Raw genomic sequence first — 21795 nt, forward strand, 5'->3', positions numbered from 1 at the left:
ATGGCCCAGCTTCGATATACAAAAAGTTGGCATCCAGTGGTGACTGGTGAATTGGGAGCGCAGGGGCACCGTCCCCATCCATGCGTCCGGCCCCTAATTTACATGCAGGGCGCTGGATGCATGGAGTTCAATGGGGCTTTTTTTTTTTTTTAGCACGTGATTAGAGCCAGAGACTCTAATAGGCTAAAAAAAAGGGTGGGCTCGGGGCGCAGAGCACTGCGCCCGAGCCTACCCAGTTGTGTGACAATAGCGAATAAATATTCGCTATTGTCACACGGATCCTCCTCCTGGCCAATCAGGAAGCGGGTCTAAGACCCGTTTCGTGATTGGCCGAAAGGAGTAGCCATGCCATTGGAAAAGGGAGGAGACGCAGAAGACAGGGGGAAGAAGCCGAAGCTGAAGCCGACGCTGCTGTGTGCTGCTGCTGCCTGCCCTCCCTCCACATATCCCGGCAAGGTGAGTGAGCCGGCGGGGGGGTGGTATGGTGTGCAGCCTGGTGTGGTCCGGGGGAGGTAGTATGGTGCATCAGCCACCACTGTTGGCATCTATAGTTTATTGTACTCAACACAAAACTCCTGCTGTTATTAACCTTTTACTGAATAATATCTGAAAATCCAGAGTCTGTGCCACTGTACTGAAAGTCATGCAAAAGTGGGCACAACTTTTTCTATTAACTTAACCAGGGTGTTTACATTTCTCATGTTGGTAGAGTAATGCTGGCCATACACAATACAGAAAATACGGTAATGCTGGCCATACACAATACAGATAGTTAGTTCATTTTTCGGCCCAAAAGAAAAAAACAAAGGACAAGTGTTGAAATTTTCTGCTGAACGAACGATAAATTGATTTTTTTCTCACCCAAACTGTTGGTACTAGATATATGTGAAAATACGAACAAAAAAATTATTCAGTTATGTCCATTGAACGATTTATCGGTCATTACATGATGCCATGCTCTCACGGTCAAGTGTTAACTTTTCGGAAATGAGTTTGAACAGTTTTTCGTATAGTGTATGGCCAGCATTTCTCTATAGTAACTATTTTTCTTCGTTTTCATTGCAGGTATCAATGGCTTTAAAGCAGAAGCAAAGTGTTGTCATTGAGTTCTTGGGGAGGGGGGGGGGGGGTGCAGGTGGTCCAACATCCACAGAAGACATCCATAGGTGGTCCAACATCCACAGTTTACGGAGATGACACCACTGACAAGACAATGTGCACAAATGGATGGAAGAAGTTTATGTTGTCATCTCCATTAACATTCTGTAGCCTTCTGTTGATGTCAGGCAGCCTGCCCCCCCACCTTCATCAAGAATTCAATGACAGCATGTTTCTTCTGCTTGGAATCCATTATTTACCTGCAATGAAAAAGAAGAAGAGTTACTATAGAGTAAGAGTTACTCTACCAACATGGGAAATTTGAGCGACCTACGAAGGTAAAAAGAGAAGTATGGGATTTGTTTTTTTTTTTTGCAGAATCTTATTTACCTAGCTGAATGCACTATCGGTCCCCCGCCGGCTCTATCACTCCAATCGTTTGGTTCTCAGGGCTCCCTTAGCAAAGAGCTGGTGACTGTCAATCACTGCTCTCTGCTCTGACCCCCCCCCCCCCACTCATTGGAGTGGGCAGGAGAGCCCAGCTCAAGCTCTCATCGATTAGCTGAAAGGCTGAGCCGGGTGCCGGCCAAAAGATGTGGGCAGGACCCAACTTGATTCTCATGATCTTGCCCGCATCTGGACAGGCTCTGCGGCATCAGCCAACAGCTGGCTTCAGCCCGCTGTCTGCTGAAAATGGGTTACAGGAGTGCAGAACGAACTGCAGTCCTGTGATCAACAGGAGAAGTACAGCCAAGTGAGCTTTGCCTATACTTTTCCTTTACAGCAGAACTTCACCCAAAAGAGGATGTTCCACTCCACTGCCTCCCCCCCCCCACTCTTAAACTTTTGGCATTTTAACATGTTTTGGGGGCAGCAGGTACCTGGTTCTAACAGATATCCACCCAGATTACCTAGGCGGAAGTTCGCTCCCCCCCCCCCTTTGTCCACGGCCTTCTGGAGCATGTCACATGTCCCAGAAGGCTGCGGGACTATTTACAATGTGCAGCATGGCACTAGAAGACACAGCAGGCTTCCCACACTATACATGCCAGCCAGGGACCTGGAGACTGGTAAAGAACCGGCCTGAGGACGGCACTTGTTCTTTGGACAGGTGTCCATTTATTAAAAGTCAACAGCTACAGTATTTGTTGCTGCTGACTTTAAAGTGACACTTAGTCCCGGTTCACACTTGTGCGCTGCGGGAAGGCTGCGAATTCGCAGCCTGTTCTCGCATCTCAAACGCACCTCTGGCAGTTCACACTGCCATATGCGATACGCAGGGGGTGTCAATTAAATGTTAACGACACCCCCAGTTTGATCGCATATCGCAGTGCAATCTGACAGTTCGCACAGGATCAGATCGCACAAGTGTGAACCACTGTGCGATCCGATCCTGATGCGGCTGAAAAAAAGGGTCATGTGCGTGTTTGGTGCGGATACAGTGCGAATTCAGCCATACAAAGTGTATGGCTGAATTTGCATCCGCACATCCGATCGCATGTAATGAAGGAGCAGTGCGCTCCGAATTACATGCGATCGCCGCACTCGCACAAATGTGAACCGGCGCTAAAGTCTTGTTTTTTTTGTTGCTTAAAAATAACAATCATGTTATACTTGCCTGCTGTGCAATGGTTTTGCTCAGAGCACCCCGCTCAGGTCCCTTGCTGGTGCTCCTGGCTCCTCCCTCCTGACGAGTGCCCCCACAGCAAGCAGCTTGCTATGGGCACCCGAACAAAACCGAAGCTCCGTGTATCTATTCAGACACGGAGCCGCGGCTAGGCCCCTTCCCTTCTCTCTCCTCCTTGGCTCACTGACTTTGATTGACAGCAACAGCAGCCAATAAGAAAGGAAGAGTCCTGGGCAGCCGAATCTTTCCTGCAACATCGCTGGATAGAGGTGGGGCTCAGGTAAGTGTTAGGGGGACTGAGGGAAGCTACTGCACACAGAAGGTTTTTTATCTGACAGCACACAATAGAATGCATTAAAATAAAAATCATTCTGCTTTTACAATCACTTTAATTTTTTCATTCTAGGGTAAAGATCCTCCTTAATAAAAAAAAAAAAGTTTTGCCTGCTTTTGCATCACTTTAGGTACAGCCCTTGTACTATAAGCACGTAGATCAAATACATATTGCCACCAAGAACGTATGTAGGACCCTCCTAGGTAGGTGCTAGTGAGAGATTATAGTTTTGAGCTCTGTCTGCTTACCAGAGGGGCTTCAGGTAAATCTATATTCTTCTCTGCCTACCAGAGAGCAGGATCTGTTAGTGAGGTCTGCTCATTGGGTTCAGTATGCGATTCATTCAGTCTGGATAGTGTTTCACATTGGTCCAATAGGAAGGCATGTTGGACAGTGGGAGGAAACCTGACAAATGGGTGCATAGGCTTTTGATACAGTCCTGATGATTGGCAGAGGGCAGGTCACCTCAGTGCATTCTGGGATACTGTATAAAAGCCAGGAGCACATGTGCTGAGGGGTCTTTCGTTGGAAAGCGTAGTCCCGTAGGGTGGGGGCGGCTGCCTCCTCCTCTGTAGAGGTGCCATGCAAACGCTGGAGGTCGTCCTGAGGGCCAGAGGATCGATTAAGAGGAGCTGAACCCAGAGGTCCAAGGAATCTGACTGAGAGGGGAGACACTGGAGACCCTGTGACAGCAGTATCGTGAGTACAGGGACTCACATCAAGGGGCCTGACCTGAGGGGGGCCATCCCTGCTTATAGGATAGTCAAAGGATGGGTGTCAGCAGAGAGAGAGGATACTAGGGAGAGTGTCCTGAACATAAGAGATTGTCCACCAAGTCATCTTGAAGGAACCAAGAGACTTAATTCTTATTCATTCAACGTGGCAGGATGGATTAACAGCCTGCCTGTTCCACATCTAAAAGCAAAGTAGAGAAGATAGAAGTCCTCAAATACTGTGAATAGTTAGTTGGAGTATCCCACTATTTCCTTCTCCTATCCCCAATATGAAATAAACAACAAAACAGCCAACTACCCCTGGACTGATTATTGAAGTAAGAGCCAAGAGGAAATAAGAAATTGCATTTGTTTATAGCGGTGTGCTGGTAACCAGGGGGTCCTGCAAAGTGAATATCTAGCAGCTCTTACGGGGGCCGTGCTACACGTACCCTTGCAGAATGTATAGGTGATGAAAACTTTTGCAGAAGTGCAGATTTCCCTGTGCCTGGTTTACTTCCCGTTGTATTGCCTAAACATGCAATATTTCAGCCTCTGCATAAAAATGAAACTAGCAACATCTTGGTTTATAAGAAAATATATTGCTATCAATGAGTCTGTGACAGTACAGCTGAGGCAGCTAAATACAGTGGGCAGACTGTGGTTCATTTAAAAAAAACACTGACTTTTTATTTCAATTCAGCAAGTTTCAGATGAGGTTTTCATAGACTGTAGAACTTAAGTACATTTTAGTGCTATCAAAACCAGAACACATTGACGTTTATCTTAAAGGCATCATTAAAATTCCAAAGCTGCTTGCAGCATGCTTGTTCTGCCATCACAGCTCGGAATTATATTAGGACACATTGAAAATGTTTTCTATGAAGAAAGTTCTGTAAACCACAGATTTATGCAGCTTTGAAGTCAACTTTTACTTTGTACACAACAAAGCCACTGACTGGGGAGAGGGAAGAAAGATGTGGTCTACGGACCTTATCCATTAGTGATTGCACCAATTTATGTACGTTTCAGTTGAAGTGATGGGGGTTTCCCTGAATGAGTCCACATGTCTTTACTGACAGCATCCACAGCTGTTTCTCAGACAACTTGCCCAACAGACTAAAAAAAGTTTACTCTGTTAAAGGGAAACTACTGTCACAAATAAGAAGATAAAAATGAGTAGCCTATTAAAAGCTAAAAAAATACAGCTTTTGCTGCAACATTCACCTTGGATTCAGAGATTCACCTGCAGCACTTCGTTCCTGCCACTAGATGTCTTCAGTTTGTAGACCAGCATCATTCAACGCACCTCCTCTCAGCCCAGGTTGTCCTAAACTCTCCCCAGCCTGTGACTGGACAGTAAAATAAGAAGCAAGACAGCTATGAGCTCATCTCTCTGTTACTCTGCTTTCTCCCCCTATAAGCATGCTTCAGATGAACTTATTTGCTCCTAGTGCTGCTTATTCCTCTCTCACTCCAGCTCATTATACAGGGATTCTGAGAGGCTGATATCAGATCAAATGCAGGTAGCCACTCTGCTTATTTTTTAACACTGTGTATTTAAAAATAAAAAGAAGAAAAAAATGTCTCTATTCAAAAATAGAATAATATACATATAGCAGCAGCAACTTAGCTGTTCAACATGCACAACAAGAAATCATAAACCAAATAAGGTTTTGCATATATCATAAAGAAAATAGAAATAGTCCAAAAAGTGATGTCACAAAGTCCATAAAGTCACAAAGTGACTTCATCACCCAATTGATTGTTATCCCATGTGAAAAAAAGAGGCCTTCACCACATTAATTGGTTTCTTACCAAATTATAATGACCTCCTGTCACAGAAGGTCTCTCTCCCCTGCGGCTTTAGCCAAGCCAAGGCCTCTGTTCAAACAATGGGACTTAATGAGGAAACCAATGCCCGTCACTCTTGAGGAGACTCAATCAAAAATAACCCTAGAAGAAAAAGAACTTCCATAGCATAAAATCCTTTTTACATTTATTTATCAAATAAAGGTTGCACTTACATAAGAAAATGAATTACACAAATAAATTAAGCTGGCTGGCTCTGTCCTTCCTGGGACTTAGGCAAGCGCGATGACGTCAGCACGCCGCTCCTCCCGATACGTTTTGTCACAATCTGCCATCCTCCTAAATGCATACATTTAGTGATGTATTACTGTAGGTTTTGGAGATGCAATAGTTTGTGTCTATTACAGGGATAGTGAACCTTGGCACCCCAGATGTTTTGAAACTAAATTTCCCATGATGCTCAACTACACTGCAGAGTGCATAAGCATAAAGGGAAATGTAGTTCCAAAACATCTGGGGTGCCAAGGTTCGCCATCACTGGTCTATTATATCTGCCTGGAGTTCATTTTTAAAAAAGTCAAAACACAGCTCAACCCAAAAGGGGGAGCTCTGCTTATTTGCCTCCTCCCTCCCTCCCTCCCTCTGATGCCACATTTGGCACCTTTCCTTAGGGAGGATGTTTGACAGGTACCCGCTCCCACTTCGGAGTGATTTCGCCGTGGCAAAGTCATCCGGAAGTTTGGCCCCTGCCGCCGAGCCATTCACAAAGTGCAGCGTGCTTCGCACATGCGCAGTTGGGAACCAGCTGTGAAGTGGGAGGGCTTTACTGCTGGTTTCCCTTACCCAAAATGGCGGCGGCAGCACCCAAGTGCCAATTGAAAGACAACACTGGATTCATGGACAGGTAAGTGTCTATATATTAAAAGTCAGCAGCTACAGTATTTGTATCTGCTGACTTTTATTTTTTTTGATGGAGCCTGGAGCTCCTCTTTAATTAGAAAACGTCAAAAATCAGTAGGTCTTGTTATCACCCCTTATAGTAGTCAAAGGGGAACTAAACCTATCGATTTAATGGTCTCAAAAATCAGTTATATTCCCAGCATGCTGGGATTGCTAACTGTCATATTTGCTTGTGCTCTCAACCAAACTGACAAGCCATCAAATGGCTGGTGTCATAACTGATCACATGTGCAGCATGGCTGTGGAAGATCAAACAGAGGCTAAGGCCTGGTACACATGATGAGAAAATCGGACAAAAAAAGCCACGTTTGGAGCAATCATTCAATATTCTAATCTTTAGTACACAGCTTTCGAGAGCCGATAATGACAATAATGCAATAATGTCCGAACGGACAAGTGTGGAAATGTTTCTAGTACGATACCATAAAGAACACTTTTCCAGTAATTAGTATGGCATTCATAGGAAACAAATCAAGTCAACAAACTGGTGCAAGATCGAAAACAAAAGAAAGACCTGGAAGAAGAAAAGGGCAACGAAAACAGTTATTCGTCTACAACGAGAAATGTTCTTAAATACGAAAAATCACAGTTTACATTTTGTGAATAATATTCTGCTATCATGTTGATAGCCCTGTGGAATATTTTTTACCTTCAGGGGAGGACTGGGCCAGGGGGGCAATTGGCCTCCCTGGCCGCTCTGATGCCCCGTAAAAAGGCTGCAATGCTTCTGCCACAGACATGCCTAAAGGATTCTTGCTGAAGAGAAGTAAAAAGTTCCCACTGCTGACCTACTGAGTGTAGGATGAAGAAAAGGACTTGGTATGATGAAGAAATTAACTTGGTATGAGAAGAGGGGTCACATGTACCTTGCATCACTTCTGAGTGCACGCTAGAACCTAGCTACGTACGTGGGAAGTTGTATTCTGTCGTTCAAGAATTTTCGGACCTTTAGTAAGCACTTTGTTTTCAAAATGAGACTATCATGCAAACAAAACAGAGCAATCGTTCATCTGATTTTATTATCATATGTACTAAGGTTAAGATGGCAGCTTCCTTGGCTGAAAACGATAGGAAGGTTTAGTTCTGCTTTAACTACTGTAGACAGACACATCCAGTAAAATGCTAGTAGACTTATTTGGACATAGAGAATACTCCCACAGTCTGTATAGGCATAGCAGAACACTTTAGGTTATATATACTACAGTATGTACAGATTTTATTATCTCACTGTACTATCTTTGAGTGTTACATTTGTTAAAGCGGAGTTCCGGCCACAAAAACATTTTTTCAATGAACATACCCCCGGGACAGTCAGGGCTAGTACATTCCACAATGGCTAGCCTCTGATCTGTCCTGGTTCGCACTTACCTGCAAGAAGAAATACTTACTTATAAAATTTCTTCTACAGCGTTGCCATCTCTGTTGTGGGCAGCTGAAGCCAGCGCGATCCTCTTCTGCATCCTCTTCCGTGTCCTCTTCTCCCAGAATGCGCCTGCACCGGCCCCTCTCGTCACTTCCGGTGCGGCGCCGCATTCCTACACAACTTCTGGGCATGCCCAGAAGCTGTTTAGCAGGGAATGCGGCGTCACACCGGAAGTGATGAGCGGGGCCGGTGACGTCGCATTGATTCCTGGGAGTGATGACGTTCAGCTCCCAGGAATCATTGCAAACCGGAAGTGACTGTGCGGGCCGCGGCCACAGAGGGAGGAAGTGGAAAATAGGTGAGTATTTCTTTCTACAATTACAAGGTAAGTAAAAAAAAAAAATAATCCTAACTATACAACTCCTTTTCAGGTGAAGAAGAGCAAGCGGATGGCCACAAAATAGATTATGTCAATTTTGTGGCCGGAACTCCGCTTTAAAGATGCTTTTCATAACTATAAAAAAGGTTTTGGCTGGACATACACTTTGGGCTCTTTCACACGGTCCGCATTCCGTTGCGGACCGTGCTCTGCTCAGCAGGGATCGATCCGCCGCTCCCGGCTGAGCCGGCGGATGACAGCTCCGTCTCCGCACTGTGTGCGGAGAGGGAGGTGTCAGAGCCCCGCTGCTCTCTATGGGGAATCGGATGAGAGCGGACCGCCTGTCTGCTCTCATCCGATCCCATCCGATCCCCAGGACGGATGGAAAATAGGGTTTTCATCCGTCCGTATTTCATGGACAGGATCGGATGCGGATGGCAGCGGGTGTCAGCGGACATGTCACCGCTGACATCCGCTACTCCATAGGGCTGAATGGGGCATCCGATCAGATCCGCCTAAAAAACTGACAGGCGGATCTGATCGGAACGCCCGTGTGAAAGAGCCCTTTAAGGTAAAGTGGTTCTAAACCCCAGAAAAAAGTTAAATTGTTACTAAACCCAGGAGCCTGCATTCACTTTATCTGGTCTCCCACAGTACACAAAACATGAAAATGCTATTATTTTAGTAAAGCCAAACAGATAAATACCTTTTCTCATCAGCAGTTAGAGAAGTCCTGTGACTTCTATCACTGTTTGGTTAAAGCTTGTAGGAGGAGTTTTCATTCTAGTCTGACTGTCCTATAAGGCTTAAGGACCCCTGACCCTCTGTCTGGACAGTGCTGATTGGCCCTGTGCTGATCACATTCACCCTCCCAAGAAAAATAAACCTCTCTTGCAATACACACCAAACTGTGCATGTGCAGCCTGACTCCATAGACTCTGTGTTATCAGGAAATTCCTAGGAGTCAGTGGAAGAAGGGGAGGATCAGAAAAGACAGGATCAAACAGCCTTTTTACACATTGTGCAGAATTAACCCCTCCACAGTGAGTATAACAAACATGTTTTACTGCATATACAGACTGATTTTACTGTTGTGGGTTTAGGAACACTTTACATATATTGCAGCTTACCAATTATCTAAATGTAGTTACTACATTTGTTTTCTTTTTTTTCTGTCTTTTTTTTCCCCTTTATGTTTACCTGATGTCCCCGCCCGTAACACACTTCTGTTTTAGTTAGTGTGTTTCCACTCTAGATGGAAGAGCAACAGAGACACAGTTGGACCGCTGCATTGTCGGCATAGAGCGGAGGATAGTGTTAGATTTACATAGACTTGACCTACAAATTAAAGCAAAACTTCAGCTAACACTCTTTACTCTTTATTTTGGGATAAAGGATTTCACATAAATGAATAAAAGTTAGCCATTGTAAGCCCCCCTGTCATTGCTAAATGACATATCTCAGACCTTTCACTTTTGCTGAAGCTGTTACTAAAGTGTTACTAAACCCAGGACTCTGCATTCACTATATCTGGTCTCCCACAGTACACAGAACAAGGAAATTTAATAGTTTTAGAAAATATAAACTGAAAAATACATTTTCTCATCAGCAGTTAGAGCAGTCTTGGGAATTCTATTAGTGTCTGGTTAAAGCTTGCAGGAGGAGTTTTCATTCTCCCCTGATTGCCCTATGTGGCTGCAGGATCCCTGACCCTCTGTCTGGCCAGTGTTGATTGGCCCTGTGCTGGTCTCATGCACCCTACTAAGAAAAAAAAAAAAAAAACTCTCTAGCAATACACACCAAACTTATGCATGTGCAGCTTGACTCTAAGGCTCTGCTTCACCAGGAGATGATTTTGGGACAGTGGAAGATGGGGGATCAGAGAAGACAGGATCAAACAGCCTTTTTACACAATGATTAACCCCTTAGGTTCCACAATGAGTATAACAAGCATACTTTACTGCATATACAGACTGATTTTACTGTTGTGGGTTTAGTAACACTTTAAAAGCCTTTATTATTTCATGAATTGTTATTTTATCTCACCCTTTTCTGTCACACTTGACACCTGTCCTAAATACTCTAAATGTTTACATTTGTAAATTCTGGCTTTTTTCCAGTTTTTTTGGCAGTCATTAGGTGTTTTCCTCAAATCTCCCCGAATTCCCCTGTATTGTAGGAAAGATTCCTGTCTCAAAAGCTACTCATGTGTGCATGCAAAACAAGCAATCCCCAGTCACACATCCCCACCAGGATTCCCACACTGCTCTAGCCCCTTTCCATCTCATAATCTGAGCTAAAATGAAAGGGCCACCAAGCTGATTTTATTGTTGTAGGTTTAGTAACACTGTAATAGAAGTCGAAAAACAACAGACTTACTAGCCAGATCACAGGATTTAAATAAAGGGGAATGAAAGTCTAAAAGTAAAACTAATGCAGCCACCACATCTAAGAATTAGTAAGTTGAAATATATCACATTTATGTTTTTGGGTTTATTACTGCTTTAAGTTTAAATGAATTTGAAGAATCAGAAGTTTCCTCTAAGCATGTTAACATACTAATTCCATTCTCAGGTTCATCACTTTGGAAGGAAGAGTTAGCAATCACTATCTGGTTGTTGAAACAAGGACTGTATTACATTTTGGCATAAAAAAAGTGAACTTCCATTTACTTTAAAAATTCAGCTGTTAGTAAACCTAGCCAAGTATCTACAACCATTGATCAATGCTTCCTTTTGGGTCTCGCTTGAAGTTTTGTCCAGACCTTGTTCAGTATCTTGGAGGCATTGCTCTGCCAGGAATAACACGGCGTCTTTGCACCCCAGAAGCCAGTCCAGCATCTGCTCCGTACAGCAGATCTCCACGATAGAAAACACACACGTTGATGTTGGAAGGTCCCACATATAGTAGAGCCAGCACAGGAAGGATATATGTCAAACAATGAACCCAACAGTCTGAGTTATTCACTTGAAACTCATTATTCATATCCAGTGGTCCATAGATCTTTATTTTGATTGGTTATTGGCCTTTCTTGTAAGGCTGCGGAGAATTTTATTAGTTAATAATGGTAAAAAAGTGGCTGATTAAGTATTCATATTTCATGGAAATTGCTACACAAGCCGACCTAATTGCTTTCTGGAGGACACTGAATTAGGAAACCTTTTAGCCACGACAGCTCGGCACAGTAAGTTTAATATAACTGCGAGCAATTGAATATATGTCTGATTAATCAAGGGAAATTTAGCAAGGATAGTGCATATATTTAAAATGTAATTTCTCCATATATCTTGCTTTTAATTAGCTGATAAAGTTGTCCATTCGGTCTCCTGATTTATATGTCACTGTTTACGGGCTTTTGGAAATAACTAGATCGTAGTAATGATTTGTTCTAAGAGAGCAGGATTAAGAAAATATATTCTTCATGCTGAAAAAAGTCTCCTACATGTGTTTTTTATTCTGCATAAAAAAATGGCAGTTGGAGTCTGATGGCTGCATTGAAAACACGGACAATTCTAACTTATCATAAAAGGTATTTACCATCTTAACCACTTTGAGACCGGAAGGATTTACCCCCTTAATGACCAGGCCCTATTTTGCGATTCAGCACTGCATTACTTTAACGGACAATTGCGCGATTGTGCGATGCTGTACCCAAATAAAATTGATGCCCTTTTTTTCCCACAAATATAGCTTTCTTTTGGTGGTATTTGAACACCTGTGCGATTTTTATTTTTTTTGCGTTATAAACAAAAAAAAGCGATAATTTTGAAAAAAAAAAATATATTTTTCACATTCTGATATATAACATTCCCAAAAAAAATGTAAAAATCAAAATTTTTTAACATTTTAGGCCAATTTGTTTTCTGCTACATATTTTTGGTTAAAAAAACGCAATAAGCGCATTTTGATTGGTTTGCGCAAAAGTTATTGTGTCTACTAACTACGGGAAAGATTTATGTCATTTTTATTGCTTTTGGTTTTTTTACTAGTAATGGCAGCGATGTGCAATTTTTTGCGGGACTGCAACATTGCGGTGGACAGATCAGACCCCTAACTGACATTTTTGACACTTTTGGGGTACCAGTGACATTACTACAGTAATCAGTTCTAAAAATATGCACTGCTACTGTAATAATGACACTGACAGGGAAGGGGATAACCCTTAAATGTGAGAGTAGGGGAGTGATTCAAACTGGGGGGGGGGGGGGGCGTGACTTGTGAAATTACCATAGAGACATGTGATCCTATATAGAAGGATCACATGAGCTCTGTGATCATTCCAGTGAGAACGGTCAGCTGTGTTTACAACAGCCGACCATCCTTCTCTCTCAGCGGGGAGCGATCGCGGGTGTCAGGCGGCAATCGCCCCCTAGCTTCCCGCGCGCGACCGGTGTAGGTCTACGTCGGTTTGCGCAGGAGAGCCACACTGCCGCAGTAAAAAGGCGGCGGGTGGTTGGGAAGTGGATAAATTGATAATAACCCAAACCAAAAATGCATTATATTGCAGCTTACAAATCCCTCAACCCTCTAACCACTACATCTGCAGGGAAGCTCGCTCTGTTATAAAATAACAGATTTACTGTCAGGTATTACCAGGTGCAAATAAAAGAAAGAAATCATAAAAAAAGAAAACAAATGCAGCCACCACATCGAAGTATTGGTAAGCTGCAATAAAATTATTTTTGGTTTATTACTGCTTTAAAGCTGAACTCCAGCCAGATATAAAAAAAAATAACAATTGTGTTTGTTAATTAAATATACTGTAATTAAATCAGTGTAAGTACATGAAATTTGACTTGATTACAGCCACTTGTAATCTTCTATACAAGAGAACACTTACACTGAGAAAGGCAGCAGAGCACTTAGGACCAATGAGATGTCCTGCATTCACATGTGCTGGCAAAGAATATGCTAGAGAGAGGAGAGATGAGAAGGATAAACATATTAATCTCCTTCAATATGAATGCCATGATAGCCTTTGATGTGATCACTGGAAGTTTGTGAAATGAAATCCATGGTGACAGCATACACTTTTATTTTATAACACCAGCATTGTAATAACTATACAAACGATATATATATTTAACAATCACATGTTTACTTGAAAAATATTCCTTCATGTTGTGAGTTCTGCTTGTTTGCTGGCCATCTCTTTCAACAACTTTTTGGATTCCCTGTATGCTTTGCAGCTTTTCCTCTGCTGTTTACTTTCAATTCTAAGGACTACATATCCCATGGTACCTCGCTACCTCCAAGCAGTTATTCCAGTACCGACTCCTGAAATTCCTCTTCTTGGCACCTCTCTAGTTCTGTGTCAGTCTGTGTGTGTGTCAGTCTGTATCTCTGTGAAATGTGTGATACAGCAGTGCCTACTCACCGGACACTCCCAGGAGTGAATTTGTGGCACAGATTTCAACTTAGTAAATGTGTGGGGATCTTCACAAAGTATGTTTACAAACTTCAAGATCGTTCCATTCAGATTAATAGAAGTAGGCTAGAAATAATTCAAATACAATGTAGAAATGAACATGTGATTTTACATTTTGATACGCTTTAAAGTGCAAGTCCAGGCAAAAACGAACAAACGCTAAACCTGCTATCTGCCACATTCTAAACCTAACCCTGTAAGCAAAAATCACAGTACTTACCTATTCTTCAGCCGATCTGGTCTCCAGAGGCGGATGCTGTGTGCAGGAGAGGAGGACTGACAACGGCTGTAAAATGGCTGGGAAGTCACATCACTCATAGAGTTACTATGGGGCTTCCGTTGTTGACTGCTTCTCCTGCTCCTGCTTCCACACTGAAGTCACCACTGAGAGCTGATGCTGGGACCCGGACCGGATCGGCTGAAAAATAGGTAAGTATAGGGATTTTAGCTTTGCAGGTTTAGCGTTAGGTTTGCTTGAAATTCTACTTTAACAAATTCTCATACTGGCAGGTCTCTCTCTCTCTTCATGTGCACAAAGAAAGAGACACTGAATTAAAAAAAATATATATATATATATATTAATTAAAAAAATTAACAAGTGTGAAAAACTTAATATTTATTTATTTAGGCAGTGTATAAAATAAAAGTCATAAAAAAAGTTTAAAAATTTTTAAAAACTCATCAGGTTATTGTCAAGGTAACCGATTCCAGTGTTGGGGTAGTTACTCAAAAAATGTAACTAGTTACTAGTTACTTCTGTAAATTGTAACCAGATTACTTTACTAGTTACTGCATTTGAAAAGTAACTTCACTACTTATTACTTTACTTTCCTCTTTCTTAATTGACCGTGTAGAAGAAGATACATGACACTCTTTCTGCATAGAGTTTATTGTATAAACACAGGCTTTGGGAAACAGCTGAAAAAACAGAATAAAACATAAAGTGAAACAAAAAGTCATAAACTTCATCCCTCTCTATTCTTCGAAATAACGATTGTATCGCATGGCTTGGGTAACACAGGAAAGCGCGTTCCTATAGCCTAGTAAAGTAGTGTAGTTACCAATATTAGTATTGTAACTAGTTACTTTACTTCGTTACCAAAAAAATTTACTGATTACTGTAATCAGTTACTTTGTAACTAGTTACCCCCAACACTGACCGATTCATACTAAAGATGGTACATTTGGTCAGTAGGTCTCCTATGCGGTGTAACAGAGCTATGTAAATATTAGAACTGTGTGGGCACAAAAAGACAAAACAATTCCCATATATGTATCTTAATAGTATATTTTAAATTCTAGAGTAGACTACTCTGGATTTAATGGAAACATCTTTTAATTTAAAGCTGGTGCTAACCATCCAGTAATTTGTCACAATTTAGGCTGATGCTGGGTTCTTTGCTCTAGTAGGCCTTGAGAAAGGTTCCATGTGCCAAGGCCTACTTGCAATGTCTTCTACTGAGCCAGCATGCTACCTGCACTGCTCATCAGAGGGTTGGATACTATCAAAATTCAGTCTACATTACTTCCAGGCTTGTGGAAAAGGCCACATATAACTTTTTGTTAAAACAATGCTGACTGCAATGCCATCCATTGGGCCACCATGGTACCTTGATATCTTATAAGTAGATCCCACAGAAGAAGAAACAATAGTACACTTCTAGATTCAATGGTAAACACCGTCATTATGGTTAAACATGAAATAAATTAGAAATTAGGGTTATGTCTGTCCCAGCTTTCATCCATTGTCCAAGAAGACAGGATGTTTCCTCCATTTTTACCAGGTATTTGTGTTTTTTGCAGGATTTACAGATCATCAGCACAGATGAGAACCAGGTGTTCATTGCTGTCCAGGAATGGTATCAGATGGACACATATAACTTGTACCAGTCAGACCCTCAAGGAGTCTACTACTCTATCGTCCTAGAGAATGTGAGAAGCACAAAACAACCAGAGGAGAACGTCCTGATCGACATTCTGGAGGTGAGAGAAAAATACAGCTCTACTCATCATGTTGGGTTATGCCCCATACACACATGCAGATTATCTGCAGACTTTTGTCTGCAGACTTACCTTTTCTATGTAGTGCAAGGGCCTGCCGGATTGCATACAAATTGAAAGTGTTTAGGTTTGACCTCATATTATATGGTTTTGGTAAGTCTGCAGACAAAAGTCTGCAGATAATCTGCACGTGTGTATGGGGCTTTACAATGGAATTATCGCATTGATCTGAAAAAACACCAATAAATAGTGCAGCCTGAACAAAGCAGAACTGTAATATAGAATTGCTGATATATATATACAGTGCAGTGAAAACTACATATCCGTCTAGCATGCCTTGTGCCATCAGAACTATATTATTAGTTCACTAGATTTAACAACATTTGGCCATGCACAGAATCATAGGCGAGTGTGCCTTTTATCACAGGGCTACTTATTGCTCTCTGCTCTGCCATTTAGAAGTACACAGATGGCATCGCAGAGAGAAAAAAGGTACCAGTATTGTTTTATGTCAATACTTTAGTGTGAGAATTATAAAACGTGTAAGATGTTTGGAACAAAAAGAATTGCTCTTTCCCTGTGCATAACTAGTTGTACCACCATTAACTGTAGTATTTTCAGCCTTAGTGTTGGCCGGAGGCCCCCTGCCATGTTGATATTATCTTACTGTATACGGTCTTTGGCATCAGCTAGGTGCTTGAGGAGCAGGGCCATATCCCCCTACTGATGCCAATAATTGCTGGGCTTTTCTACACCGCCCTTTGCCTTTACAAACAAAACATTATATAGAAGTAGCTAGTCACATTCTACTAGACTTGTTCTGTAATGCTAAAGATGTTTTGTAACTTGTTCAAGCTTCAGTTCAAGGGATTTCTTCAGTTCAGTTTAGAACTCAAGAAGTGGCTTGGACAAGCTACAAGACGTTTTAAGATTACAGAACAAGTCCAGATGAGGGTGACTAAACACTACTAGATTTACTATGAGAGGATGGCAATATAGGAAACATTACCAAAGTGCGCTAACAAATAATGAACCAAGTGTTCAAAGGTACATAGATAGTATCCGGATTTATACCAAAATCATATGCATTCAGTCCAAAACAAAAGTGCAAAAACTGTGAAAAAGTCTTTCTTTTCAAATTGGAGTGAAGGTAAGGGAGTGTTGGGAGGTGGGTGGGGCCTCGTCCCAAAAAATGATCCAAAGTGATTCTCAGTGGCCTGATATACACATATGGACACCCAGTGTTAGGAGTGGACTCTTACCACAATGTGGAGAGATGTGAGCATGTACTTGGTTGTGTCTAGAAGTCTCCAACTGATCAAGCTGGCAGGGATGGCTCTCGGAATGGACCGGAACAATCAGCTGCTTCCGAAGTGGGGAGAGATCTGTAGGCTTCCAAGCAGGGGGAGATGCCAAAACAGAGCAACCCAGAGAAAAGAAGAGGACTATAGTGCATTACCTTCGACTTTAATGATAAAACGAATGAGGGTACACTTACACATTCCGGACGAACAAACAGCAAATACAGGGCGGTCGCGGGTGTCTGCAGTACAAACCGGGACCTATGACAGCACGGCTGGCTCCCCCCGACGCGTTTCCACTAACAAGTCGGCTTCTGGGATTGGAGCTACAGCCGCGCTGTCCACATCTCTCATTTAAGTGTTGGCAAGTGGAGACTTCCGGTGCGGACTCGGCGGGGACTCGGAAGTGCAATGACGCACTTCCGGTTGCGGAGTTGGCCAATCATAGCGTATTCCTCCGAAGACCCGGACGTGCAATGACGCACTTCCGGTTCCGGAGTCGACCTATCATGATCGTAATACTTCAAAGACCCGGAAATGTTACGATATCTTTCCGGAGTCCCCGCCGAGTCCGCACCGGAAGTCTCCACTTGCCAACACTTAAATGAGAGATGTGGACAGCGCGGCTGTAGCTCCAATCCCAGAAGCCGACTTGTTAGTGGAAACGCGTCGGGGGGAGCCAGCCGTGCTGTCATAGGTCCCGGTTTGTACTGCAGACACCCGCGACCACCCTGTATTTGCTGTTTGTTCGTCCGGAATGTGTAAGTGTACCCTCATTCGTTTTATCATTAAAGTCGAAGGTAATGCACTATAGTCCTCTTCTTTTCTCTGGGTTGCTCTGTTTTGGCATCTCCCCCTGCTTGGAAGCCTACAGATCTCTCCCCACTTCGGAAGCAGCTGATTGTTCCGGTCCATTCCGAGAGCCATCCCTGCCAGCTTGATCAGTTGGAGACTTCTAGACACAACCAAGTACATGCTCACATCTCTCCACATTGTGGTAAGAGTCCACTCCTAACACTGGGTGTCCATATGTGTATATCAGGCCACTGAGAATCACTTTGGATCATTTTTTGGGACGAGGCCCCACCCACCTCCCAACACTCCCTTACCTTCACTCCAATTTGAAAAGAAAGACTTTTTCACAGTTTTTGCACTTTTGTTTTGGACTGAATGCATATGATTTTGGTATAAATCCGGATACTATCTATGTACCTTTGAACACTTGGTTCATTATTTGTTAGCGCACTTTGGTAATGTTTCCTATATTGCCATCCTCTCACGTTTAATTTAAATTTCAGTGCTGCTTTCACTTCACTTCTCATCACTTCAGGACTGCGCACCTATTTTCTTTCACTAGATTTACTATGACCTGGATAAATAAGAACCACACAGACACACTAAACATTGTAATCAAAATCCTCCTTTTTTGGCAAATGGACAAATTTACATTGATCCTGGAAAATGCTACTTTTATTCTCAAAAAGATAAAGTTTTACTGGAACACCAGTGTACCCAGTATGAGCAGCAAAAATATAACCCCTTTCTGGAACACTTGGTCATAAGTTATCTAAAGTGTATCTAAAGCCAAAACTTTTGAGGTAGGGTCCCTCTCAGTTTCTTAATGCTCTGCCAATTCTGCTATGAATCTATTTTTTTTATTAAAGGCTAAGTTCACCTATCATAGCATGTAGCATATTGCATCCATATGGAAGTAAGGACAAGAAAAATGGAGGAAGAGTGTGCAGGAGCCTGAAATTGCTTCTATGAACTGCTGGTAGTGGATGCAATGCTTTGGATACTCCAATAGGAAAAACGTTTACATGCACATATTTTGTTTCCTGAAAAAAATGTGCATTTATTATTTTACCCTTAAAGGTGAACTTATTATTTAAATTAGGTAACAATATGTGCTGCGCTAGAAGAAATGATTAGATGGTTTAAAGTGACATGGTGCAAAAATTGAATCAATAAATAAATAAAAAATTGAAAAAATAGTGACTGGTATCTTATTATAGGTATTATCCAATATATAAAAATATAATCAAGTCCATGCAGAATGAAACTGTATCCAAAATCCACAGTGATGTGATATAGTGAATAAAAGGTAAAGTTCAAAAAAAGCCACAAGAAAGTCCCAGTAGTTGTTACATCCACAAGGTATCTTGATAAATGAAAACACCAGCGTGCAGATCACCGTGTGATTAAAAAGGTTGGCAGCTTACCAAATTGAGTGGGTCACTCAAATCAAGTGAGTAGACCTATAGAGGCTTTGAGATAGAAGTACCAAATACGGCCACATGGTGTCACCTCACCGACTCAAAGTAGAAATCCATGTAATGCATATAAGAGAGATGACAACAGGGACATAGCGTAATTCCGTAAATAATTCCCGTTTATTGAATAAAATAGTGTCAAACTCACATGTTAAACGAGTATCATAAGCATACAGTGCAGTAAACCAACACCTCGGAGGGAACGAACATCTCCTGCGGTATGGAACCACGAGCAAGCCAGCTGTTGGGGACGTGGTATCGTCACGTCTGACTAACCCGACCGGTTTCGTCATACGCTTGACGTCATCAGGGGCGTGAGTTCAGGACTCACCACTGATAATGGAGGTATATGCGCTTATCAGAAATAGTGGACCCGTTTACTGTATAAACACGCCCCTGATGACGTCAAGCGTATGACGAAACCAGTCGGGTGAGTCAGACGTGACAATACCACACCCCCAACAGCCGGCTCAATTTGACCCACTCAAAAGCTGCCAACCTTTTTAATCACACAGTGATCTGCACACTGGTGTTTTCATTTATCAAGATACCTTGTGGATGTAACAACTACTGGGACTTTCTTGTGGCTTTTTTGAACTTTACCTTTTATTCACTATATCACATCACTGTGGATTTTGGATACAGTTTCATTCTGCATGGACTTGATTATATTTTTATATATTGGATAATACCTATAATATAAGATACCAGTCACTATTTTTTCAATTTTTTATTTATTTATTGATTCAATTTTTGCACCATGTCACTTTAAACCATCTAATCATTTCTTCTAGCGCAGCACATATTGTTACTGAATGTTATGTGGGGATTTTGTCTATGATTCCTATGTGCAGCTGCTAGTCTTTCTAATAATATTTTTTTTACCATTATTTATTAGCGCGGAAACTTACACGTATTTATTATTATTTAAATTAGCTTGGAAATTTGTTTGGCACTGTCATTGGATTGTATATGGTACTGTATATGTAGATTCTCAACTTGGGTTATCTCCCTGTCCCTGAGGGTATTCTCTGCTTTGTGGAGAGCTGCCAAACTGGAGCCAATGTGCCAAGTGACCCTTAAAAATATATGGAGATTTACCCTCTTTATTGGTGCTGGTAGCCATTATCACCAGGAAAGAAAGTGATGAGGAAAAACAATATTTTGAGATTAATATTGTTATTATTATTAATATTATTATTCAGGAGTTTTTTAGCACCAACAATTTGTGCAGTGTTTTACAAGAAGAGGGCAGACAGTACAGTTACAATACAATTCAAATACAGGAGAAATCTGAAGGTCCTGCTTGTTAGAGCTTACAATCCAAAAGGGAGGGTCAAGTAATACAGAAGGTAATAACTGCTAGGGATGAGTTGATGGAAAAAATAAAAGTACAGTTGTTAGGTGGAGTTAGAATAGGCTTCTCTAAAGAAAAGAGTTTTCAGGGATCATCTTAAAGTGGGCAGAGTAGGGCAAAGTCAGGCAAATTGGGGTAGGGAATCCATAGGATGGGAGAGGCTTGGGGGAAGTCCTGGAGATGAGCATAGGAGGACGTGATGAGGTAACTAGAGAGCTGAATGTCTTGGGAGGAATGAAGAGAGCAATGTGGTTGGTATTTTGAGACAAGGTTAGTGATGTAGCAGGGGGCAGAGTTGTGTATGGCTTTGTAAGTTGTTAGTATTTTGAATTTAATTAGTTGGGTGAGCGGAAGCCAGTGGAGGGATTGTCGGAGAGGGGAAGCAGACACTGAATGGATGGTAACGTAGACGAGTCTGGCAGCATCATTCATGATGGACTGAATGGGGGATAGCCTATATAAATGTAATCTAATGAGGAGGGAATTGCAGTAGTTAAAGTGAGGGATAACCAGGGAGTGAATTAAAAGCTTTGTGGTGTAATTTATTAGGAAGCGGCGTATTTTGGAGATGTTGCGGAGGTTGAGGCTGACCAGCTTTGGACAGAGATTGGATGTGGGGGCAAAAGGAAAGAGCAGAGTCCAGGCTTACACTTAGCACCGTGGCATGTGGGGATGGGTTGCTAGATGTGCCTGTAATAGCAGTAAGGGAAAACATCCATGGGGAAGCCCTTCAACGGCCAAAGAGGGTATTTCCTCTCACTTTGGAGAGATTATCTTTCACTTTCTGTTGTGTCCATCCATGGGACAAGGATTTATGTAGGCTGTCACTGATGACAGCTCTCTGAAGATGCTACTTGCTTGACTTCAAATAAATATGCAGCAACAGAAGTCATAACTTGTTACTGGCTCAGGATTGGTTTATCAGGACAGTCAAATGAGTAGCATTTTCAGAAGGAACGATCAGCTGTCCCAGTGATCTATGATATATGCCAGGTCTTTTTTATTATTCAGTTGAGCCCTTTTATTCTTGCTAAGTACTGTTATTGTAGAAGGATAAAAACGGCCCCTAGTTTTGACACTGCGTAGTAATGTATTATAACAAGGCCTTTGTCTTTCGAAATATTGAAAAGAATTAAGCAGCTGTTTGGC

General features: G+C 42.1%; 1 protein-coding gene across 2 annotated transcripts in view; it reads left to right on the forward strand.

Annotated features, from left to right (window-relative positions):
* SORCS2 (sortilin related VPS10 domain containing receptor 2) overlaps positions 1 to 21795 on the forward strand; it is a 1364824-nt gene that overhangs the window by 1109106 nt on the left and 233923 nt on the right. For both annotated transcript variants that reach the window (XM_082243140.1, XM_082243141.1), the window contains exon 9: positions 15518 to 15697. In XM_082243140.1, coding sequence (XP_082099266.1) covers positions 15518 to 15697 — 180 coding nt within the window. The remainder of the gene's footprint in view (positions 1 to 15517; positions 15698 to 21795) is intronic.

The sequence above is a fragment of the Pelophylax lessonae genome (assembly GCF_965119305.1).
Source record: "Pelophylax lessonae genome assembly, chromosome: 1".
In the NCBI taxonomy this organism is placed as follows: Eukaryota; Metazoa; Chordata; class Amphibia; order Anura; family Ranidae; genus Pelophylax; species Pelophylax lessonae.